The 25,069-nt window shown below is 42.6% G+C and overlaps 1 protein-coding gene across 4 annotated transcripts; it reads left to right on the top strand.

The window, feature by feature from the left end:
• Positions 1–158: 158 nt before the first annotated feature.
• taok2b (TAO kinase 2b) lies at positions 159–24,994 on the top strand. 4 transcript variants are annotated; one of them, XM_068582547.1, is made up of 20 exons: positions 159–699; positions 3,531–3,671; positions 4,708–4,779; positions 4,874–4,975; positions 5,727–5,772; positions 5,914–6,010; positions 6,798–6,911; positions 7,769–7,860; positions 8,032–8,125; positions 8,515–8,596; positions 9,252–9,419; positions 10,324–10,530; positions 11,175–11,434; positions 11,620–11,797; positions 12,020–12,148; positions 12,409–12,612; positions 13,749–13,988; positions 19,061–19,273; positions 20,715–20,897; positions 21,556–24,994. In XM_068582547.1, exons 2-20 carry the CDS (start codon positions 3,540–3,542, stop codon positions 22,492–22,494), a joined length of 3,552 nt encoding a protein of 1,183 aa, XP_068438648.1. In that variant the 5' UTR covers positions 159–699; positions 3,531–3,539; the 3' UTR covers positions 22,495–24,994. The 4 variants fall into 4 exon arrangements, with proteins under 4 accessions (XP_068438648.1, XP_068438647.1, XP_068438643.1 ...); XM_068582546.1 differs by having other exon boundaries at positions 11,620–11,812; XM_068582542.1 differs by lacking the exons at positions 19,061–19,273; positions 20,715–20,897; positions 21,556–24,994 and having other exon boundaries at positions 11,620–11,812; positions 13,749–18,471.
• Positions 24,995–25,069: the final 75 nt, after the last annotated feature.

Below are 25,069 nucleotides of genomic sequence, written 5' to 3'. Positions count from 1 at the left end.
CACAATAAGATCCTAGCTGTTTGTTCACGTCGTAATAGAGGAAAGTATCTTAATGGCTGTTTGTAATTACGTTGACGTGTTGCTCTTTGGCCACACGGGGGCGTCGTTGGTTCCTCCCGAAGCGTCGAAGAAGAGCACTTCCGTTTTCCTTTCGGCTCCCGCCCCGCTCCGCCATCATGAAGTCCTGAACAAAAACGGATGAGACTCGAGCAAAATGGGGATAACACGAACCGGAGATGAAATCCGCAGACAACACTAACGTAATGACAGCACGGAGCGGAGCCCGCAGCGGACCGGCGGACATTAATGAATCAGTCTCCCATTGAAAACGTCTCGCGCGGCTCCTGGCGTCACGTTATTCCGTTAGCGGCGTAGCTAACAGCAGCGAGAGCCTCTGGTTTTCTCTGGACGAGAGCTCCGGCTGGCTAGCCTAGCTGGCAGGCGTCAGTCGGCTAGCTGTCACTTTAACTGACTGGCACTTTGCTCATGTCAAGCCGCGCAGACCTGCCAGCTGTCCAATTGACTGGGAGCACCAGGATGGAGAGGACTTTGAGTGAAAGTATCGACAGGCAGAACGATGTGGTCTGTTCGTGTTGAATAGACGCCAGTGCCGAGGGAGAGGGGGAGTGAGAACAATATTTTCCACCCAGGCCGGCCGGCTAGCTCTCGGGCTAGCTGCAGTGGATCCCAGAAGCCACGGTAAGACGTGTTATAAATCATTCAACACGCACTGCTAAAGCAGCCGAATGGGCCTCTTTATCCCTCTTTGCAGGGGAAGCATACCAGGCAACCTATAACAGCCCCGTTTTCAGATCCTAGGGAGACGTTGACATTGACATGTAAGGCTTGTTGTTGGCCTGCAGCCTGAAACACCCAGCCATCCCTGGGTTGTTGTTGTCTGCTGTTCAATACATGTCATGCATGTTTTCTTTTGGTGAGCTCGAGAGCAGTGATAGCCTAATTAACCAGCCAAGTGCAAACGCCATCGAGCTTGCCCAGCTGAGATGCACACTGTATACGATACTGATAGCCAGCTCCCATCCAGATAATTACTTCTGTCTCACCAACCAATGATACTTAACATTTTTGTTTTGCAGAATAAGCCCAGGGTGTAAAATCACACCTCGGTTGGAGAGACAATCTGAAATCACACCATTCTAGCATTTGTTGCCTCTTCCTTTGTGTATGTGGGGCGAGTACGGCATGGATGGGCTTTTAAAAGATAGATTGAGAGCTCGCTTTAGGCTTGGTTGCAAGATTGAAAGAACTTCTCATTTTCAAAGGGAACCACATGCTTCCTCTTTTGACAGCAGCAAAATGGCCTTGGAAGAAACTTTTCATCTGGTGCTTGTTCATTTTGAAGTATGTGGATACAAAAACAAAGGCCCAGTTGTTCAGTTACTGACCACTTAAAATACACAGAGCATGTGTTACATTTCTGCATTAAAGCTTTGACAGGAACCTAATGTCACATGATGTTTCCTGTGCCAGGCTGTCACTTGACAGCCGGTGCATCACACAGACATTAAACATCTTCTGATGCATACAGCAAGTCAAAGGTTATGTTTATTTGGGTTCATGCTGTAATTGTAAGTACAAATATGTGGTTTTATGTAAACCTTCTGTAGTAGCACACATCTGTCATGTAATGTATGAATCATTAATCATTTTGATTCTGGGATTTGTTACTATATCAAATGCATAATACATAAATATGGATGTGTCAGTATTTTTAAATATATCTAATGATATCTGCGAGATTTTAGGAGTTGACACCATACATGACTAGTATATCATATTGCCTGAACCTATAATACAAAACTAATCAAATAAATACAATCTTAGCTTACAATAGCCACATATTTAGTCTTTAAACTGGGCTTTTTTATGAACGCCACTCGTTTGGCTACATTTTTATCACATTACATTTAATTTAGTTGACACTTTTAACCAAAGCAACTTATAATAAGTGCATTCAATCATGAGTACAAACTCAGAACAACAAGAAAGTACATTTTCTTCAAGAAAGGCAAACTACAAAGTGCTAAAAGTAAGTGCTACTAAAGTGCTACTTTTTTTTTTTATCATTTAAGGTTTAATCAGAAAATATGTGCTTTTAGTTTGCTGCAGGAGATGTAGAGACTTCTGTCCTGATGTCAATAGGAAGCTCATTCAACCATTGAGGAGCCAGGACGTCGTGATTTTGTTGAGTGTTTAGTTCGGAGTGACGGAGCTACAAGCCGATAGGCAGAACCCGAGCAGCGTGAACGGGTTGGGGTGTACGGTTTGACCATGTCCTGGATGTAGATCGGACCTGATCTGTTTGCAGCACAGTACGCAAAATACAAATGTTTTGAAACGCATGCGGGCAGCCACCGGTAGCCAGTGAAGGGAGCGTAGGAGTGTGGGTGTATTTGGGGAAGTTAAAAACCAAGTCGCGCTGCTGCATTCTGGTTGAGCTGTAGAGGTCGGATGGCATTAGCAGGTCGACCTGCCAGGAGGGAGTTACAGCAGTCAGGGCCTGAGATGATCAGAGCCTGGACGCCCTTCTGAGTGAGAAGGGGACGTATTCTCCTGACGTTGTTCAGCATATAAACATAATTGGTCACGAAACCTCTGATGAATGTTTTAGACCGATATCAAACACTGGCTCTTCAAGAAAAGTAAAACTTGATTGACAAATCATGGACTTGCTGAACTGGTTGACGGGTTGCTTTTATCTTGTGAAATTTGGCTTGCTGTAGTCTGCTGCTTTCTAGAGAGATGTCTCTTCGCACTAGAGCACTACATCGACCGGCTGATGCTGTAACATGTTCAGCTCAGTATGTTTATCGATCAGTCCTTATAAAAATAAATCTGTCAAAATTGTTTATGTTTTGAAAGAAAAACAGAGAGAGAGTGGATTGCTTGTGGATCCATGAACATGTGAAGCCTTTTTTGTGGATGTTTCACTTCTTTGATCAGGAAGATTAAATAATTGGTTGAGGTAATAAATGCAGCAACTGACATACATTTTTTTATGCTAAAAGACATGTGATGCTAAAACAAGCACATTGGATTTAGAGAAACTAAATGCTGCATAATTGCGGTGAAAACTATGGTAATTGAAGTGTTACAGCAATGTTCAGTTTTGTCAGTATTGTTCATCCTTGTATTTCTACTTGAGAGACAGATGGATGATGATGATGGATGAATAAATGAGTGGGTAGATGATCATTTGAAGCTGATGGACACTTTGATATTTCCATCCATATGAGTCAACATAGATTTGCATTTGTGTGTACTTAGACAGTTAAAATGCAGGTGTTGAGCAGGACACACATTTTACACACAACCAAAGCAAAACACATATGCACAGGACAGAAATATGGACATAGATGTAATTTATGAAAGTTCTACCGTGCTGAAAGAAGTCAGTGACCATATTTCCCAGGCGGCTGGTGTTTCCAACACAAATGTTGATAATTCTTTAAAAAAAAACAAAAAAAAACAGACGCTCACCCGTTGTGTGTCTCTTCCGCGCTCACCAGGCGCTGGCAATGCCTACGAGTGTCCGGGCCGGGAGCCTGAAGGACCCGGAGGTGGCTGAGCTGTTCTTCAGGGAGGACCCCGAGAAGCTCTTCACGGACCTGAGGGAGATCGGCCATGGAAGCTTCGGAGCGGTCTACTTTGTAAGTTACTTTCCTTTGTGTTTTGGGCCTCTAATACGAGTGCAATATTTACACCAATGGTTTCCTCTTTGTTTTGAAATGTATGTGTTTAATTTCTGTCAGCTGGCCTCATGATATGGATACACTAAACGTTTAAAAGTAATATAGAGTGTATGAATTTAATTGAATATTTATCAGAAAAGGAGATTTAGTGACCGAAAAATGATTGTAAACAAATCATTTCGATATATTAGTTTGGTTTAGGTAGAATACACAACCATTTGCAGAATATGAATATAAATACTAAATAATTATTTAGTAACTGACAGTTAACCTAGCTGAAAGTCTGTTTTTTAATTCCAGGGTGAGGACAAAAAAAATATATATGTATATGTGTGTGTATATATATATATATATATATATATATAGTTTTAATGAGACACACCATACTATCAAGCTTTTTATCGTGGCCTGCTTTGATATATTGTTATTCGTAGCACCCCTAGCTACGTTATATCGTTGCTGCAAGTGAAATGCAGCATTGATAACTTGAAAAAAAAGCAGTTATTCCCATCATTGAAATGTCGTCATTGTAATCTTACCTGGCTCAAAGTGGTTGATGGTGTGAAAGGGAGGCACAACAAAGGATAATACCTAAAATACAATGGTGAGGATGGTGTTGTGGGTCAGCGATGACGTATGTTACTGTAGTGATGAAGGTACTGCCACTCAAACACAAGGTGGACAAACCTATCAGCTGCAGATGAAAGGTGGCAGGAGAGAAGAAGAAGGGAAAGCATAGCACAAAGACAAAGGACAACTCATGTAGTGGATGAAAAGCGCTTTTTAATAGAAGGAGCAATTTGTGGAAGAGGGGATCAACGGGAGAAGGCAGACAAGAAAAGTGGCAGAAATCCTTGTTTTATGTAATAGTGATTACTCTGTTGGGTCTGATGTGAGAAAATAGCTGATGTAACAGAAGCAGGGCATCTTGGCTGTTTAAAGAGAACTGAAAGGGATAATTTATTGTCTGACGTCCATAACCTTTCCACATTAGGCCCATGACATCCGCACAAATGAAGTGGTGGCCATCAAGAAGATGTCCTATAGTGGCAAACAGTCCAATGAGGTAAGACCTGGCCGACCCTCTCACCCGTCATCTAACGCAGATGTGAGATCAGTTTACACGTTTACCGGTTTGCTCATCGACGTTTGTGTTCCAGAAATGGCAGGATATCATCAAGGAAGTGAAGTTCCTCCAGAAACTGCGCCATCCCAACACTGTTGAGTACCATGGCTGCTACCTGAGAGAGCACACAGCATGGGTGAGTGAGAGTGAGTGAGTGAGTGTGAGTGACTTCACGCTCATTCCCGATTAGCTGAAAACCAGCAGATTACCGACTGAACGGTGCCCTCCAAACTTGCATTTTAATTTTTCTCCTTTAATTCTTTGTCTCTTTTCTATCTCATTCACTTCCTCTCTTAGTCGGGAAGTCAACAACAAAGTCTAAGATGGAAATAAAAATAAAAAACTAACGGAAACGACAAGAAAGGTTGACCGCTTGTCCTAATGTCGATACGAGTGGCACCTTAGTACTTGATTACCTCATCAATGGAGTGGTACTCTGCACTGAATCTTCCTGCTGTAGTGTCAGTGGGTTTGCAATAATGTGCACAGTTCTGTACTCTCACTATACATAAGGATAGATAGCGCGAATGTGGCACACTGAGCTAAATAACTTCTACTTTGTGGAGGAGCGGGTTTTTACATCCGACTCTGACACTCGAGCTCCTTTCCCACTAAAAACCTCACAACTTGCTTTTGTCTTTGATGGGGAAAGTTACGATCAGCATTTTTTTTTGTAGGAAAAGGGCGTTTGAGATCTCCCGTTTCGAGGTGGACTTGAGAACACTTTTCTGGGCTGTACTTAGTCCGACAACAGCTCTTACACTTGAATATCTATACTGAACTGTCTGATAAAACTGCCTCTTGTCCAAAAAAATGCTTTTCATTTGAGTCAAGTGTGAATCAGTCCTTCCTAAAACAGTTTAACACTCCCTCTCTGTCTCTCCTAGCTGGTGATGGAGTACTGCTTGGGCTCAGCTTCTGACCTCTTAGAAGGTAAGTAGGAAATAATAGTGACGAATGAGTAATTAAGACATTAACACAAATTAATTAAAATCTACACTAATGAGTTAATTACATTTCAGTCGTTCACACAAACAACACCTGATAACCCTGAATGTCTCTCTTTTCTCCCAGTCCACAAGAAACCCCTCCAAGAAGTGGAAATAGCTGCCATAACCCATGGTGCACTGCAGGGATTGGTGTATCTTCACTCTCACAACATGATTCACAGGTAACCCGTGTTCCTTTTCTCACTATCTGTGTTTATTCTGCGCTCCGCCCACACACTTCTTCTTACATGAGACTAAACTAATACAGGGGAGAAAGCACAAACTGTGCTGCCTGCAGCTTAGTCTATACTCACGGTAGTGAAGCCGGTGTGACTTTTAGCATTAGTTCACTGATAAAAGTACTATTTACAAGTCTAGGGATTATTTAAAAAAAAAAAAAAACAATTAATTTTTTTAATGCTTTAGAAACCAGTGATCTTAAAAATCTTCGCTTAAATATATATCTTGCCTGCCAAATCAAGTTGTTTACAGGATATTCCGCCTCTGCTTCCACATGATGCATTTGATACTGGATACAGCGCTTGTAGAAAGGCAATAAAGTAGTCCATGAGTTTGAAATATGAGTTTCCTGACGATTTCAATCCCTCCTCGGCATTGTGGGGGTTGGTTTTTGGCGTTTGACAGTTACACCTACAAGTCATATATGGGCATATATCTGGGTTACAGTCTTTGTCTTTTGATGCTTCACAGTTAATTTTATTTGTATGCCCTCTGGCGTTTTGGAGAATAATGCAGCGCATTAGGTTTAAATCGAGCCGTATGGCGCGGCAGCTTCAGGCGCGAGTATAAACAAAGCTGAAGATGAGCTTATGCACTACAGTGGTGTTTATGCTCACACTCTGTGCAACCACACTACATTTTATCTCTCATGTGTCTCCATTTGTTTTGTCTTCCTCACGATTTTCCTAACCAGTCATTGTCTCTTATCTGATCATTTCTCTCTCTCAGGGATGTGAAGGCTGGAAACATCTTGCTAACAGAGCCGGGTACGGTCAAACTGGGAGACTTTGGCTCTGCCTCCATCAGTGCCCCGGCCAACTCCTTCGTAGGAACACCTTACTGGTAAGATAACAGTCATCCTTGTCGTGATGAAGAAGATGACAGTTTCTTGTTCATAAGAATTGCACCAAACTGTGATCCAGCAAAAGTATTTCAGTTATTAGCTTGCCCCAAACTGATGCAACATACATTTTACTCATATTTAAGGGGATTTATCTGCAGATATTTAACAGAATATTCATAATTATGTTTTAATCTGTGTATAGTTACCCAAAACTATCTATAGTTATATTTTCCTTAGCTTGTAAAAAGCCGTTTATATCTACAGAGTCCGCCATGTTTCTACAGCGTCCCAGAACAGACGGCCTTTTGAATATTACATTATCTGATGGTTGTGGTATGTTCCCGAAATCTAGTATTAAACAGGCCCTAGTGCTAATTTATTAAAGATTGTAGTATGGATACGTGGTGACGTTACTAAAGCTTTTTATTAGTACTTTTTAAAGTTTTGATGTAATTTATTATCACACCGCAGCAGGCATTGGCTCTGCTGTCTTACACACTGTCCCTTTTTAATTGACAAATCAAAAAGATTGCGTTAGATTTATCTAAGGAAAAAAAATAATTGGTACAGCCCTTATGGAAACTGCAACTGTTTATTAGTTTATTGACAGTCAACTAATCCTTTCAGTACTACCTGTATATTTCTCGCAAGGACATCAGACTCCACTGTTCATGAGCTGCAGGTTACTGTTGTTATGGGACATGAGGCATCATGACCCTCGTCATCCTCGTGTCTATTCATGTGGTTAAGACGTGGGGATGGCTGAGAGCCCGCGGCGTTGTTCTCTTGTCGGTCCAGCATCAAAGAAAAAGAGATGAAAAAGGCTGAATTGCTTTGTTGTGTATCCTCCATGCAGGATGGCCCCCGAGGTGATTCTGGCCATGGACGAGGGTCAGTACGATGGGAAGGTGGATGTGTGGTCACTTGGCATCACCTGTATAGAGCTGGGTAAGAGATGTCCCTAAAATGGTTCAACTGTGTGTTTTGTGTGTGCAAGAGTTCACAAAGCTGAAAGCATCCAACCCTTTTCTTTGCTTATTCCTCTCTTCTTTTGTTTTTTGTTCTTGCTCTTTATCTGCCACTCTCTGTCACGCTATGTCGTGCTTTGTCACTCTGTAGCGGAAAGGAAGCCTCCTCTGTTCAACATGAATGCTATGAGTGCCTTATACCACATCGCCCAGAATGAGAGCCCTGTGCTGCAGTCTAATCACTGGTGAGAGTTGGAGACGCTTCCTAAATGTCCTCTTAAGACTTTTGGTGTTTTGTTAGGCAAAGTGGAACATTTTATTATCTTGCTCAAGATGATGTTATACATGTTTCTTTACAAAATAGCTTGTAATGTTATTCAGGCCTTTTCGTCAATGTTTTTTTAAAGTATGGAGGATTGATTGAATTTATGGTTTTAAACCTTTCCAGGAAGCCTACAGGGGTTAGAAACCATGGTTGACAAAGTGCAAATGAAGAAATAAAAACAAAATAGAAACTAAATGAACTTAATGATAGATAGAATTCATTGATCTGTGGTTTAGCATTTATACGCTGCTTTCATTGACCATTACAGCTGGAATGGTATTTTTATAATGACGATTGTATCATTTTCAGGTCGGATTATTTTCGAAATTTTGTGGACTCGTGTTTGCAGAAGCTCGTCCAGGACCGGCCTACCTCTGATGTGTTGCTCAAGGTACAAAGAGCTGTTTGATGTTGTACATGAAGGCAGGCGGAGGCGTGTGATCATCTCTTTGTCAAAGATTGTCTTTATGATCAAGCAAAAGGAATCTAAATTGAAAGAATGAATCTAATTAGCATGTTTCAATAAAAGATTGTGATGGACACTAAGTGTCGGGCACAAACATGTCATGTATTGTTGGTTTTTTAGAGGCCAATAATTAATTCAACAATACATATTGCATTTAATTCTATTTGGTTTATTTGGTGTTTTAATGTAATGTAGTTGATTTTATAATAGAGTTTCTCATCAGTTACTAGATCTCAACCGTGCACTGACGTAACAAGCAGATCAGCTTGTTGCTGTTGGGGAAATATATTATTGGTCTTTGCCTAATTTCCCCCTAACTTGAAAGGCATGCAGGTAGGGCTTAATGTTTGACGAACAATCATCATCAGTATAAAGGCAGTTGTTTAGTTATTGTGCAACATATTCTGGTTTATGAGAAGAACAAACTAAGTCAACATCTTAACCGTAATCTCCCCTTAGCAAAATTACTCCAACTCTCATGTTGGTATCTCGTTGGTTAATGTTGATATACAAGGACGCTAATGATCCTGCGGTTTTATTATTTTTTAAATTAATTTTCTCCCGCCTTTTATCCACCTAGCACCATTTCCTATGCAGAGAGCGTCCCATGACAGCTGTGATGGATCTGATCTCCCGCACCAAGGATGCTGTCCGCGAGCTGGACAACCTTCAGTACCGGAAGATGAAGAAAATCCTCTTCCACGAGGCCCTTAACGGCCCCGCGCCAGAGGGAGCCGATGAGGAAGAGGTACGAAAGGGACGGAGGAGGAAGAGGCCAACAGAGCTGCAGGGAGAGATGAAGTTACAAAAACAGAGAGAAGGTTTCTGATGGATAAATACTAGTAGAACCCAGCTGTCATAAATGAGAGCAGTGCTGCAACTATAGCAGACGAGGTTTACAACAGGAAGCCCTGTGATGAAATGGTTGCATTTACTTATTTTTATTTTATCAATCCTTGAAAATATGCCCAGATCAGCACTGATATGCATTTAATCAGTGGATTTCTTTGTCAAGTGAAACCGTTTGCTTGGCCTTGAAGCCATGTGTTGCATTTCATGCTAACCAAAAGCATAAAAACAAGAACTGTGTAAAGCACTTTGAAAAGACTATATTTGTCATCATCTAAGTTTAAAATGACTTTCTTAACCTTCAGAGTAAGATGCCGGTAGTAATTGAAATGTTTGTAGAAGTCTAGTCTAACAAGCAAGTTAAACCTTCAAATGTTTTAAGAGGAAGAAGGGACAGGGAAAACAGCTGTTTCTAGCATCCATCCTGTCTTTGTTTTGTACTTCTCATGTGTGTTCTCATATATATTGTGAATGTTGGGCTCCTTCCTCTCCATACAAAAGCCTTTGTTAGACATTTAATTCCAGTTGGTTGTTCCCCCGAAAAGGAAATGAAGGAATTCTGAGAATGTGGGGCTGCACTTTTCTAGAGGGTAGACCTGTGTCTTACTGTTCGCTTGTTTCATATTTTACTGTCTGCTAAGAAAGGTTTTGAAAGAATATATAAATATATGAATGCTATAGAACTGATCAATACACAACTACCACCATGTAGTAAAGAAACAAGAGGTTTAGGGTAAAGAAAGTGTTGTCTTTACCCTAAACCTCTTGACTGTTTTGACAAAATGTGCTCTCTTCTCCACCAGGATGGGGAGCAGTATATGCTGCGCACCGGCACAGTCAACAGCATGGAGAGCTCCCACTCTCTGCCATCCATGTCCATCAGCGCCAGCTCCCAGAGCAGCTCGGTCAACAGCCTGGCAGACGGCTCTGACGACAGCGGGGAGATGGCCATGATGCAGGAGGGAGAGCACACGGTCACCTCCAACTGCTCCGTCCTGCACAAGCCCCTGGTCAGTCCGGATGTTTTACTGTCTGTGGGCTGCATGTCGAGTCACTCCCAAACCCTCTTTGACACCTTCAGCACTGTTTCCATCGGTTTTACACAGTACCTAATAAATTTATTATATATATATATATATATATATATATATATATATATATATATATATATATATATATATATATATATATATATATATATATATATATATATATCTGTAATCTTTTCTTTTTTTGTTTCCATTAAGTTTTTGTCCTTTTGATTCACTTTTACTTTATTTCTTAAAGTCTTAATTTTAACTTCTGTACCTTTTTATTTTTATTTACTCAAATTCTGTATTTGGACAAACTTTAATGGTCTGACCAAGTTCACACATGCACACACTTGCACCACCTCCAGGAAATGGAAAGTAATAGCAGCACTATTATTAGTTTAGACACACAAAAGCACTGAAGACATGACAGTAAAAACTCTACCAGACCAACTGCCAAAGGTTTTTTGGACCGAGTGAATCTTCATTAATTTAGAAGTTAAACTGTAAGAAATATTTAATACTAGAATGAGAAAAATCTGATGATTCAACCACCATGAACGTGTCTTTTTTTAAATAATATCCCACTCTTCTGTTTTGTCCTTTGCTTGCTCGCTATGTAGAGCCATGACAACATCTACGATGATCCATATCAGCCCGAGGTTGACCCACAACGAGAAGGTTCATCTGCTATTGCTGCTGCTGTTGCTGCCGCAGCTGCTGCTGGTGGTGTAGGTGGCGCAGGAGGAGGTGGTGGTGGTGGCGGCGGAGGGAGGCGGCGTCGAGGCAGAGACCATTTCGCCACCATCAGAACAGCCTCGCTCGTCACCCGTCAGATCCAGGAACACGAGCAAGGCTCTGCCCTCAGAGAGCAGATGTCAGGGTAACGTGACACATGCATGTTTCTATAAAAATCAGTGTTCGCATTTCAAGTTAATTTTGTAGAGCTCTGAAGCATACTTACAGTTTAATAGGGCGTTACAGTCCACAGCTTATAAAACTGGAAATAAAATGGTTAGAAAAAAACCTTCCTTCCAGCTAACCTCAAAGCCCCGTTTCCCCTCACAGGTACAAGCGAATGCGGCGACAGCACCAGAAGCAGCTGATGGGCTTAGAGAACAAGCTAAAGGCAGAGATGGATGAGCACCAGCTCAGGCTGGACAAAGAGCTGGAGAATCAGAGGAACAGTTTCTCAATGGAGGGAGAAAAGCTCTCCAAGAAGCACCAGGCTATCTTGGAGAAGGAGGTGAGCTGGTGGAGGGTGAGTGAGTGATTATATAAGAACAGAGGCAGAGATGAATACGAGATGGGAAAACTAGACGTGTCCAGAAGCACACGGCTTGATGTAACAAGCAGAGTAACTAACGGGGGGAAAAATATCTGATTTATAGCAAATGTTCCAGTTTTTTTAATCTCACGCTTCTGAAAATCCTGATGTTAATGAGACTATGTGTTGTCGTTTTCTTAGACAAAGGCCGTTCTGACTGAGGAGAAGAAGTTCCAGCAGCACATACTGGGCCAGCAAAAGAAGGAGTTGACGGGTCTGCTGGAGTCTCAGAAACGACAGTATCGCCAACGCAAAGAGCAGCTCAAAGAGGTGCTTCTTTGTTTTATCAGCAGTCCCAAATGAGCATTACGGATGGAAACGTAGTTACGGTTTTGCATAAATTGTCCGCTGTTGATGAGCTTCACCACACTACTGATTCCACTATTCAATTTAATTCAATAAGAGTGTAACTTCCATTTTCACCACTACCCTGCGACTTAAGATGAACCCTGCATCATACAAACAATATACAAACGGCACTGATATTTCAGCCTATTCAGCTAATACTAGTCTTCTTTCTTCCACTCCAGGAACTCAATGAGAACCAGTCAACACCAAAGCGAGAGAAGCAGGAGTGGTTGGTGCATCAGAAGGAGTGTCTGCAGCAGCTACAGGCGGAGGAAGAGGCCGGCCTGCTGCGGCGGCAGAGGCAGTATTATGAGCTGCAATGTCGCCAGTACAAGAGGAAGATGCTGCTGGCACGCCACAACCTAGAACAGGACCTGCTCCGAGAGGTACCATTTAGAAATTAGATCGCCGGATCAACAATTCATTCTCCTGAAACACTTTTAAACAGCCGGCCTTCCAGGAGAATTCAAACAGATCTGTTTCAATGTTGTTTTTCTTGGAGGTGGACATATCAGGCGCAGTCTCAGAGAGAGTTGTTGAATTACATTAATAGTTAGCAAAATCATTTTCAGGTAGTCAATACAATATAGTTGTTTTAGGACTTTTACAATGCAGTAAAGCCTTTGTCGAGTTGAATGAAAGTTTCAAAAATACACTTTGCATACTAGTTTAAATATAAAGTAGTCAAATACAACACTACTGCGTTGAAGTTACAAGCACAAAGATCTCTTTTTGTTTCTCTTGGTGAAACTGTCCCATGTTAAAGCTACTTCTAAAAGGTCCAGCATAGACTTTATTTACATTTCCTATTTACGTTTTGTTTACAGATATTTCATGAAATCCATTTTTATCTTTTCTATAATTGCTTTGTTTGGAAATCCTAAATCCTGTCCGACAAGAATACACTCGGCGGTCTCAGTGGGACTCCGGCTTGGCTCCGGGACATTTAGACACTCGTTACTTAGAAAGGCTAATGCCTGAATAGACTGCCAGCACTGCTGGAGGAGTTTAAGCTTTTTCCCTCAGGTTTCATTTCAGTGCATCTGTCAAAAGGCCTAAAATATTCTCCATCTCCTCCGCCCTCAAGTGCTTTAGAGCACCCTGTCTGCACTCTTTGCACTCACCTGGCACAATTGCATATGTTATAATTTTCTAGTGTTTTTATTGTGTGGATGTGTCATTGATTTTGTCTTTTTGCGTTCTGTTTTGATGTGAACTCTGGCCACGAAACAAATTATTCCTCGTGGAACAAAAATTACCAAAACAAATAAGCTGCAATTGCATGTTTTTCATCTCACTTTCCGGTGATCCAAACAGTGATGCTTTTTCCCAGGAATGTTGCAACAGACGCAGATCTCAAGCTTTCCTCAGTGGGCCATGTGCTTGCTTGATTGTAGAAACTAACTAAAAGAAATGTATTTTAAATAACAAAGTTATTTAAATTAAAGAAATAAGAAATATACTTTAAATGTTCTCTGATTCGTCCTTCCCGCCATTTCACCGTCTCCTTGTCTTCTCTTAGGAACTGAACAAAAAGCAGACTCTGAAGGACTTGGAGTGTGCGATGCTTCTTCGTCACCACGAGTCCACCCAGGAGCTGGAGTTCCGCCAGCTGGGTTTGGTGCAGCGTACGCGGGCCGACCTCATCCGCACGCAGCACCAGACGGAGCTCACCAACCAGATGGAGTACAACAAGAGGCGTGAGCAAGAGCTGCGTCAGAAGCACGCCGTGGAGGTCCGCCAGCAGCCCAAGAGCCTCAAAGTGAGTGAGAGCACCCAGAGCCTGTGGTCTCCTGAGGAGGGGGAGGGACAGACAACAGAGGGGCCGAGCGGCAGCTGGGGCAGTGAGGCGGGGCTGGTGGGAGTCGAGGGGGAGGACGAAAGGGATGGCGGGTTGGAAAAGGGGAGGGACGTTGTGGCTGAGGAGATGTATGATGTTGAGGATGAACTTGATGGAGTGGAGGAGGGCGGCGGCGTGAGTGTCCCTGTGGTTGAAAGGAAAGATGAGCTGGGTGACAACGATGACCCCAAGGGGAATGATGAGGCTGAGAAGGAGGAGTGGAAAGTCAGTAAAGAGGGGACAGAGCTGAGGGAGGTAGAAGGAGTGCAGTGGGAGTACGAGGATGATCCCAGTAAAACTCATGTAGACACCGACGATGAAGAAGAGGGCAGGGGCGTGGCTGATGGTTGTCCGTCAGAGTTTGTCTCGTCCCTGTCCCCAGAAAAGAAACGACACCGCGAACGAGTGATCGATGAGCTCTCTGAGTTTTACTTCCCCGATGCCCCGGAGGAACTAGAGCCCCAACCCATCTCTACCCATTCTGCCCCCGCCCAGACTTCTTTTCCTTCACTCTTCTCTCACGCCATCTGCCTTCTCCTCTCCCTCTCCGCTGCCGCCCGGCCGTCCAACCTCACTTTGCTGCTCCTCTCCATCTTCCTCCTCTCCCTCCGCCGCTCACCTCCTCTGCCCTCGGTGGCCTCTGTTCTCCTGTCCGCTGAGCTCGCCTGTTTGGCGCTCTTCTTCTCGTACCTCTTCCTTCGTTCATGCTGCTCCCTGTCTCTCTCCACCTACATGTCACTCAGCCTCTGGGCCAGCGGCCTCTTCAGTTTAGGACTCTCCCTCAGTTTGGGGATTTATTACATCCCCATGATTTTGATTTCAGCCTCCTTCCTCAGCTCTCCCTCGCTCTTCCTCTCTCTGTACTTGGTGGTGGTGCTGATTGTCAGGCCGGCCCGCGAATTCTTCCAGCACGCACCCCGCAAAGTCAACCGGCTTTGCATGCGAGTTCTTTTCCGGCTGCCTCGACCCCTGTTTGCTATGTGCCAGTCGGTCTTGGGCGGGATGGCTGAGCGTAACCTCTATGAGATGTTTCCCAAAGCAGGGCGCAACTGGGGTGGGCGCCAGTCCAAAATCCCTGTCCCTCTCAAGAGCTTACCTTTAGAGTATCAGGCTCGCTGCAGTAACACCTCTCCCTTGGCCAAGGGCCTTCTCTGGGTGAAGCGGTTCAGTCGACGCCCCCTCGGGGTCTTGGCAGACCTGGCTAACTCCGTGGTGTTAAAACTTGCCAGACAGCTTCTTAAAAAGCTCCCGCTCAATGTCAGGATCAAACTTCAAACTCTGGGCCTCTTAAGGAAAGAGAGCCCGAGCAGGCTGCCTCTACTGCTTCCCTGGGAGGTCAGAGAGAGGAGACAGAGGGAGAGGAGGGAGAGAGAGAGGGAGAGGGAGAGACAGATGAGTGAAGAGAGGTTGTTCCGTGAGGAGGCGAGGTGGGAGTTTGGGTTGAGACGAACTTCATCTGGAAGGTTTGTCAGGGGGAAAGTTCGGCCATGGAGATAGCAGGAAAGAGGGCAAATTGAAGGAAAGAGTGGGAAAAGTATGTTTGTGTGTGTGTGTGTGTGAGTGAGTGAGTGTGTGTGAGACTGTTTTTTGGTCACATTTCTAAAAGATGAGCTGTGTTTTAGCCTGCACACGTCCTGCCTGTGGGCACTGGCTGGAAGTGATTCTGGCTGCTCGAGCTCATCCAAACATGCCGTACTGTTGAGTAGTTGGACCCTGCAAACGTAAATCATGCAGCTGAAGCCACGGTTACTCTACAAACCCAGTGAAGTTTTTATTATTGTGCTTTTTGTAAAAGTTTTTATTTCATTTTATTATTTTGCTCTTAATTTGTAAGACAAATATTTTTTTTAATGGTTATTTTTAAGACCAGATTTGTGCAATCTTTTGTTTTTCTTTATCGCGGTCTTATTTCAAAGGTTGCATTGTTATATCAGTCCTCAGAACAAATATTAGTGTTACATAACTTCATGGCTGTAATTTCACCAAATACTGTGAGAAAAAAAAATAATCAAAACAAACGTGATGATTTCACTAACATCGCCCTGAACACTAGCCCTCAGTCGGTATCACAGCTGGAAGGACACGCCTGACACCACTGAGGACATTTTGGATTATTTTGATGTGTAGTTCTTCTGTCTAGAAGTCCACATAATAATAAGCAGAAAGTGTGAAGTTATGGGACTTCAAATAAAGTTTAGGGCCATTTAACTGAAACAATAAGCCTCTCCAGCTCATTGTTTCATGTCAACACATCATCATTATTTACATTATCTATCAGATTCTAGTTAGATATGCTGTTATTGTTGCTCTTCATACAATAATTATGTTATGATTTACCATGTAAACATTTAGATATTTTTCCCTTTTTAATAAACCTATGAACGTACAGCAGTTGAGTGCCTAGTTACAACTGTTTGCACAAATGTTTCTTTTGATGTGAAATTTCCAAAATTTAGAGTTAAAGAAAGCAGGATATACTTTTGAGTCGTGAAAGTATACTATGATAATAAAACTATTTAATATTTCAGTGTAGCCTAATTTATATATGAAGCCATATAGACAATCTTTTGAGACGCGCAATCCTTTTCTAAGTCCAAAGATAAATGCAACTACTGAAGGTTAGGATGGTTGGCCATCATTATAAAAAGAAGATATCCAGTAATGGCAGACATCGCTTTCATTTTGCACGACTCCAAAGACCACTTTTAAAAAAACTTCTGAAAATGTGGGGAAACGGATCATTTCAGTTCAGGGTGATTATTTTCATTAATGATGATGCCATTATCTTTTCTATAAAAGAACGCTCGTCACAACCGTCCAGAGCTTAAGGTGATGCCTTCAAATATCTTTGATGTTTGACCAAAACCAAAGATACTCAGTTTACATTGACATATGTAAAAGCAACTTATCCTCTTAATTAAGAAACTGAAACCACAGAATGTTTTTATACCGGTGATATGAATCTGTCGATGATTAATCGTTTCCGCTTTACTTCAGTTGGACCAACTGGAAACTTGACAAGTAATAGTGCTGTTTTTTGTTGTTGGTTTTATCTCATGATCTCAGAAATTTTGAGACTCAAAATACCAAAAAGCTCTGTTTTATAGAATTGAGTTAAGTTGAAATTAATAATATTTTGGAGCACATATTATCGATACATACCGATCTGAGTGTTTGAATTTGTAAACGCTCATATGAGCATTTATAAATTACAATAAACATAAGAATATATGTGCAGGATAAATCTGGTAAGGATGAAACAAATGCATTAGTGCCTATAAATGCTAATTATGTAGGAAAAAGGTGCCCTGCATTGTATTTCACAGAAGGACGACATTTAAAGCTATTTACATGGAGGATTATTGCTGAGTAAGAAAACTCAATCTGAACTGTATTCGACCCAAAGGGGCAGAAAAGTTCGCCACTTCTTTTGAGTGACCTGCATGTGGGAAGTCTCGCTTTTAAGAAAGATATTTCACACCAAACATTGTTTTATTTGAATGTAATTTATTTGCCAGGATTTCATTTGTGTTCCAGTTATTTCCTGTTCCTCTGTGTATGTTTACATGTTTGTATTCTGTTTTGTTGTGACACCATTTCCACAGAGTTATATCACCTTAAGTTTATATATATATATAAAAGTTATTATTTTATATTCATGCAGTATTTGTAAGACTAGTACTGCATTCTGTTTGGCAGCCTTTTTGTTGTCCTTTTGCATGAGGCGTACTGTATGGCTGTGTGCTCGCACGCATAGAAATCTTTTTGGTATACTTTAAGATCCATTTTTTTCTTTACACAAAAAATAAATTGTTTTGTGTGAAAATCATTGTCTTGTTTGTTATGATTTTGTTTCCATTATTACCACATTGTCTTCATTTGTTTTCTTTTTCCCATTTAATTTATCAGCCAACCTTATTTTTAATGAAAAATCAATCCGCCATTTTGTCCGTCATCCTCCTGTTTCGTCACACGTTTGATCTCCGTTGTCGTCCGTGCCGCCTCCCTCCCCTTTGACCATACGGTTGAAATATTATTTATGTATGTTAGCTTGGTAACTTGTGGGTATATTATCATTTAATAGGCTCACAAGTAGGCTGGGTATTTTGGTACTTTCTTACATGCCAAATCACAGCTTTAATATTTATGAAATAAACAAATGAATTAATTATTCATTAATCATTTTAAATCTTAACACTTTTTGTTGTAAACTTTCAGTCAAAACGTTCAAACCCGAGTCGTACCGTGGGGGAATCTGAATATGTTAAAATACTTTATAATCATCATTTTGTGATGATTATAACTTTGCAATGATTAAAACATACACTTATAACCTAAACGTATGTTTTAAGAATAAGTAACTTTGGTGCTTTATCTCCTTACATGTCAATACCGATTAATCACATTTCTGTTAAAGGAACAATTTGCAATATTTCAGTTGTTTTTAAGTTATTTATTTTTTTAAGTCTGAAATATTTGGTTTGAACAGCACCAGACAAATAGGTCAACTAAAGGTCAAACTATCTAATTAAGGACCCTTTAAGGAGTTAAACCAAATAATCATACATACATACATACATGTACATAATCAGGAATTAAATATTTACCACTTACAGTGATTCATGCTATCAATCGAAGTATAAATACAACTTATGAACTCTTCAAAGTCCTTTTGAGTTAAATCAATTAAACTACTCTCCAGCTGTATATAATCATAATAAATATAATAAGGCAGCAAGATGTAAGAAATACAACGCCGCATGGATCAGCTTTACTTGTGTGATGCATTTATCTCGTCCGGCCTTCATAAAACAATGACGTGTCCCCGTGAAACACCCAACGTTTAACAGGTATTAGGTTGTGAATGTTATTGGTTTCAGCATTTTTATATCAAAATTCATTTCAACAGATTTTTCACATCCCCCTCCGTGTTCATTTGTAAAACCGCAGGAGCACTTTAGCCCAGCTGCCTCCTTGTCTCTTCTCTCCTCCAGTCCAAAGAGCTGCAGATTAAGCGTCAGTTCCAGGACACCTGTAAGATCCAAACCCGCCAGTACAAGGCGCTGCGCAACCACCTGCTGGAGAACACGCCCAAGTCGGACCACAAGGCCGTGCTGAAGCGCCTGAAGGACGAGCAGACCCGTAAGCTGGCCATCCTGGCCGAGCAGTACGACCACTCCATCAATGACATGCTGTCCACACAGGCTGTGAGTAAGGCAAGGAGACGCTGCTCATTTCACACTCGCACCACACCGTCGAGGCTGTGCGCGGCCCGGCCGGGTCCCACCCATCCGCCCTCCCGCCCGCCCGCCAGCCTCCTCCTGGTACCTCCGTGATGATCTCCACCTAAACCCGCTTGTCCCAGTTTTACACCAAGTGGTTTGAACCATCCTGTTTCCCTGGCGGTTAAAACACTCTTCCACAACACCTTTTCCACCTGACTTTCTAGGAGAAACTCGTGAGGGAGAGTCAAATGATACGATCCATTGAATATTCGAAAGACTACTTTATCAATTTGGCAATGCCCCCCTGTAACAGACTCCAGTTGAAAAGAAAATCTATGCAGCAAAAATCTTTTCTGTAGATTTCACACATTTTAAGTGACAACAAATTTAAATGAGACTTTATGCAGCTTGCTGTGGAGCCACAAAAGGTGTTATATAACTTGTATTATTCATACTCCAAGCACCTTTTAAACAACTTCATTTATTATATAAGCATCACCCTTAACACTTCTTTGAAATGGGCTTAAAGTATCAAAGGTAAGTACATTGTCATCAACATTAAAGTACCAGAAGCAGGTTCCCTTTAACAGTAATGAATAAAACAAATAACGAAGAATTGTTAAAATAATTACAAGGAAAAGCAGCAAATCTTTGTATTTTTTTCAATGAGACTTTAACACGTCTCATTAAAAAATATACTTCAGTAACTGTACTTCGGTTTATTTCACCGCTGCTTGGGAGAGTTTTGTTTCTTAAGTCAAATATAAGATTTGATCCCACTCCACTAAACTCTTAACATGCTTCCCTCTCAGCATGGGACTCATACACACACAAAATCACATAAATAAAGAAATTATAGTAGGAAGAGGATGAAACGTTGCAAAATGTCTTGTTTCCTTCAACGATATAACGCCTTGTGCCTCTTTAAATTAATTACCTCTCGTGGCAGCGTGCCGCGTAAGCTCAGTAAGCCAAATCCCCGCTGCCCTTGTCTGTCTGCACATCAACGCCTGCTGTGGTTCAAGTCTCTTTGGGAAGCGTTCCCATTCACTGATTAAAGTCCAACCTGAGGTCAGAAAAAATACATTTTTTAAATTAAGAAAATCTTTCAAATGAAGATGTATCCTCTTTCCTAAAGCCAGGCATCTCAGGTCAAAGTAGTTCAACTGTTGTGCAACATTTTGTAAGGTTATCCTGATTAATTAACAGTTTGTTTTTAATATTACTTGGTTGTGGTTTTGGTTTCATTGCCTCCTTTTAAACACAGCACACTGTATTCAGGCCCAGACTGACAAAACATTCATTAAACACCACTCTGATCCTCTCCTCTCGAAACTTGTCCTCAACACTGACGCACAATTTGTCACCCATACAATCATGCCAAATCCATTTTTCATGGCACTCTTTTTTTTCTGTCTTTTAGCTGAGATTGGATGAGACCCAGGAAGCGGAGTACAAAGTGCTGCGGATGCAGCTGCAGCAGGAGCTAGAGCTGCTCAACGCCTACCAGAGCAAGATCAAGATCCACACCGACAATCAGCACGACCGAGAGGTCAAGGACCTGGAACAGAGGGTGTCCATCCGCCGCGCCCTGCTGGAGCAGAGGGTTAGAGCCTTTGGCAATCACTTGTATAACAGAAAAGCTCCTTAAAATTTAGGAAACGCCTCTGGTGAGTTTTACAAATCCAGTTGCAGAGACGATTATAAACTCAAGGGTGACTGCAGCTTTTAGCTATGACATTGTTCCATTTAAAAAAAATAATCTGATATGACTTTCTGTTGTCATATGTTCTTCTATGATTAACTTAAAATATTCTTCAACAAAATCTCTGGTTTTCACCTCATGGTCTTCTCAGTAGCTGTTCTGGAGCTTTCCTTTGTATGAAGTTGCAAGGACTCAAGCGCTACCAGTCCTGTTACTTAGAAGTCCTTATACTAAGTTTATTCTCGACCTTAAAAACAGCAGCTGACAAAAACAATCCCACCACAAAGTCTACCGTGTAGATGCACTGGACCTTCAACAATCAAATCTATATTTCAATGACAAGAGAGCAACTCCATCTGCTGCAATATTGTGCGTTTTGATCAAGAGCAACCCGAGCTTGTGGTGAGATTTTATCAAGACTGACCTATCAATCTCTTGGTATGCAGTAAATAAAACAAGCTTCACGTTTGCCAACGCAGAATCTTGACTCTTGGATTAGAAAAATATTTGTTCACCCGTCATAAAAATGACATTGTGTTTTCTCCTGCTTCTTCCCCAGATCGAGGAAGAGATGCTGTCCCTGCAGAACGAGCGCTCAGAGCGCATCCGCACCCTCCTGGAGCGGCAGGCCAGCGAGATCGAGTCCTTTGACTCCGAGAGCTTGCGCCTGGGCTTCAGCAACATGGCCCTGACGGGCATCCCCAGCGAGGCCTACCCCATGCAGGGCTACCCCAACGTCCCGCCCCCCAGCTCCCGCTCTGCCGGCCACTGGAGCCACGGCATGCACCCGCAGAACATGCCGGCGCAGCAGCACTCCCGCCGCAGCCACAACAGCAGCAGCAGCAGCGGCATCAGCAGCGGCAGCGGCGCAGGGGACCGCCGGAGCGAGTCCTCCTCGTCCTCTCACCCCCTGGGGATAGCCCTGGGGCTGGGGCGGGACGGGAGGGAGGCTCACCACTCGTCCCGCTCCTCCGCCTCCTCGTCCTCGTCCTCGTCCTCCTCTTCCTCCCACCACCAGCGCCACCACCTGCCCCAGCACTACCACCACCAGAGCACGCCGCAGCTCTACCGCGAGCGGGAGCGGGATCGAGAGAGGGAGCGGGAGAAGGAGAGGGAGCGGGAGTGGGCCGGAGTACGAGGCTCCGGCGGAGACCTGGCCCACCCACACCCCCTGCCCTTCTCCCATCACCTGCCCTCGCGCTCCTCCTCTCAGTCCCTGGCCATGCTACCTCCTCCGCCGCCTGCCCCTCCCTCTATCTCCGGCCCGTCCTCCTCCTCCTCCTCCTCTTCCTCCTCGCAGGGGGGGATCTACTCCGGCGGCGGTCTGGGTGTGCGCGGTGCCCCCGGCTTGATGGCCCTGAGGAACAGCCCGCAGCCTCTGAGGAGGACGGCGTCCGGCGGAGGGCCCGGAGGAGCCGGGGGCAGCGACGGCGTCCTGAGCCGAAGCACCTCAGTCACGTCACACATCTCCAACGGCTCCCACCTCTCTTACTCTTAGGCGGCAGGGTGGTAGCATGGCGGGGGGGGGGAGTGATTTAGGAAGGTAGCTATCCCAGGTTGCATCTCAACACTCTCAGCTTGCCACCTTGCCTCGCATCCTTTCTTTGACTGATCGCTCCACTCAGAATAGCCGAAAGGATCACCCTTTCCCCTTAACGCACAGAAAGAGATCAGTCGCCATCAGAGGCCAAGAGAGGACAAACTGACATTGTTGAGTTGCAGCCTGCTCCTTTAGACTCAGGGTGGGTTGAGAGGCTTTCTCCCATTCTCACAGGTACAAAAGAGGGAGGGAGGAATGTAACCACCTGTAATACCACTGGATTAAGGTGACATTAGAATAACAAAAAAAGAAAAGATGTTTGTGTTTAAATGTTTTTATCTTTGTTACTACCTGTATCAGAGTGAGACAGGAAGTGTGAGAGGAGGGATATTTTGCCCTTTTTTCTCCTCCCAGAGCTGCAGAGAGCGGGAACGGCAGCCGAGTCTTCTTCTATGATGTTCTGTGCTGGAATGGAGAAAGAGAGGGGACAAGGGAGGAAAAAGGTGTTCTTTTGCATTGTGTATGTACTTGTACGTAGTCTGTAGTGTCCAGATAAATCTAGCAAGCACTTGTAACTGCAGCTCCAGAAAGGAAAAAGGGGGAGAATCACAAACGATGGGTGACTTTAGTCTCCAGCCTGCTGGAGGGATTTGAAAACACTTTTATTGATTTACAACTGTTTTTTTTGTATTAAGTGTCTAAAAAAACAACACAAAAACAAGTTTCTTGGAACGTCACCAATGCCTTTAAGGGGTCTTAAAGGGATGTCGTGCCATCAAAATTTTTATTTGATGACTGCAAGATGATTTAAAAACAGAATGTTTGTAACAATAGACTCTGTTCTAAAAATGCAGCTGGGAGGAGGAGAAACATTTGTGTGGACATGTAAAAATACAAAAAAAAGCTTTCTGGCATCCATGACATATTGAATATCTAAACAACATAAGTGTCTATGGGAGTCACCCCCATGCATGAGATAGATGTACAAAAAAACAAACATTTGTAAACATGACCAAACACATTTGAGACGTACCGTACCTGTCCGAGTTTCACTGGCATTGAAGATCACGTGTCCCACATTTTTGATCTTTGCTGTACATATTTATGGGAATAGTAAAAACAAAAATGAGTCATTGGTTTTATAGAGTAACAAAGATAATGATAGTAATTTTGATATATTCAAACGAGTATTGAATTCAAGATTTAGAGCGTCAACTCCAACTGCATTTTCTATAGGTGTCAATATTACCATAACTAATCCTGATGTAATTGTTGTAATCATTTTCAAATTTTTCTCGCGAAGAAGAAAAGGGCCCGCTTTTGACTGTATAAAAATAGATGATAAACTGTTGTCAGGTATGGTGTGTATTCAAGGTATTAATGATTATTAATAATGGGTTATTAATAATTGTTAATGATTCATGTGTGTGTGTAAAGCGGTAACGTCTAGTTATATTGCCACTTTTTTTAGACCAAACAATTGCATTTTAAAAGACACTCCTACAGCAGCAACATCCCACTATTCACGTGAACTCTGACCTCCTCTGGCCTCGCACCAGAAAAAATAGAAGAAGATTTTACAATCGGGCACTGGAATGTAAATGTGAATGCTGGTTTTCCTTTTTATTTATTTGTTTTTAGTGTGGGAATAAGTTTCCTCACAGAAGCTCCTAAAGGAAGCATGGACAAAAAGAGATGAAGAAAGACGTGCACAATCCGAGTTGATCATCTACCTGCTGAAGGGTTCAGCATGCAACTGGTGTGTGAAGAGGAAGAAGAAGAAGAGGAAGAGAGGACGGGCATCGACTGAGCTGCTGTGAACGTGCACCCTTTAGTGCCGGCACAGCTGCAGTGACCGCAGCAGCTCGTCCTCTCGGACAAAGACACCAATCAGTGTTGTTAGTTGCACTTGGTGCTTCATTTTGAAGGAGATCAGAAATACCTGGAAATGTTTTTGTTGGTGTATTTTTATTATTTTAATTTAATTGAAGAAAAAAAAAACATAATCACCCTGCTGTTTGTATGACTCAGAAACACCAGCTCAAGACAATTCCCTGTATAACCTACTACTTTATGCTCGGTTGGAATCTCAGTGCATGCATAAACTTCTTATATAAACTAAGACCGCCGGGTTTCGGGACGGCCTTCGTGTTGGGGAAATCGGTGTGGTAGTGTTTTTAGACGGGTTGTTGTCAGTGTCAGAGGTCGTGGCGAGAGCAGGGGGTCTCCGGTCCTGCATCACGCCCGGATGAAAGATGAAGACAAAGAAGCAGCACAGGCTCATCTGTGTTTTGCAGAGTTTTCGGAGGGAGGGTGGGGGGGGCGGGTTGAAATCCTTATTAAATATTCCAACTCAAGCTATTCCAGGGCTGAGGACGAAAAGGAAGAAGGGTCTTAACACATGTATTGGAAAAGTAATAGGGTGCTTTAAAAAGTAATAATAAAAAAAGATAATAAATTGATATTAACACATTACCTTGTCTTGATTTTATGTACTTTACGCACATGGATGATTATTACAGGGCTACAAACA

The sequence above is a fragment of the Clinocottus analis genome, unplaced genomic scaffold (assembly GCF_023055335.1).
Source record: "Clinocottus analis isolate CAN_PGR_092001 unplaced genomic scaffold, fCliAna1.0.p SCAF_19, whole genome shotgun sequence".
In the NCBI taxonomy this organism is placed as follows: domain Eukaryota; kingdom Metazoa; phylum Chordata; class Actinopteri; order Perciformes; family Cottidae; genus Clinocottus; species Clinocottus analis.
Note: the sequence above shows the minus strand (reverse complement) of the source record. Positions and strands in the feature narration are given on the sequence as shown.

Bases quoted from the DNA above. Each gene is read 5' to 3' on its own strand.
- taok2b (XM_068582542.1), top strand. From the start codon at position 3,540: ATGCCTACGAGTGTCCGGGCCGGGAGCCTGAAGGACCCGGAGGTGGCT. The intron at 4,976-5,726 runs GTGAGTGAGAGT...TGTCTCTCCTAG, and splicing joins TGAGAGAGCACACAGCATGG to CTGGTGATGGAGTACTGCTT. The intron at 6,011-6,797 runs GTAACCCGTGTT...TCTCTCTCTCAG, and splicing joins TCTCACAACATGATTCACAG to GGATGTGAAGGCTGGAAACA.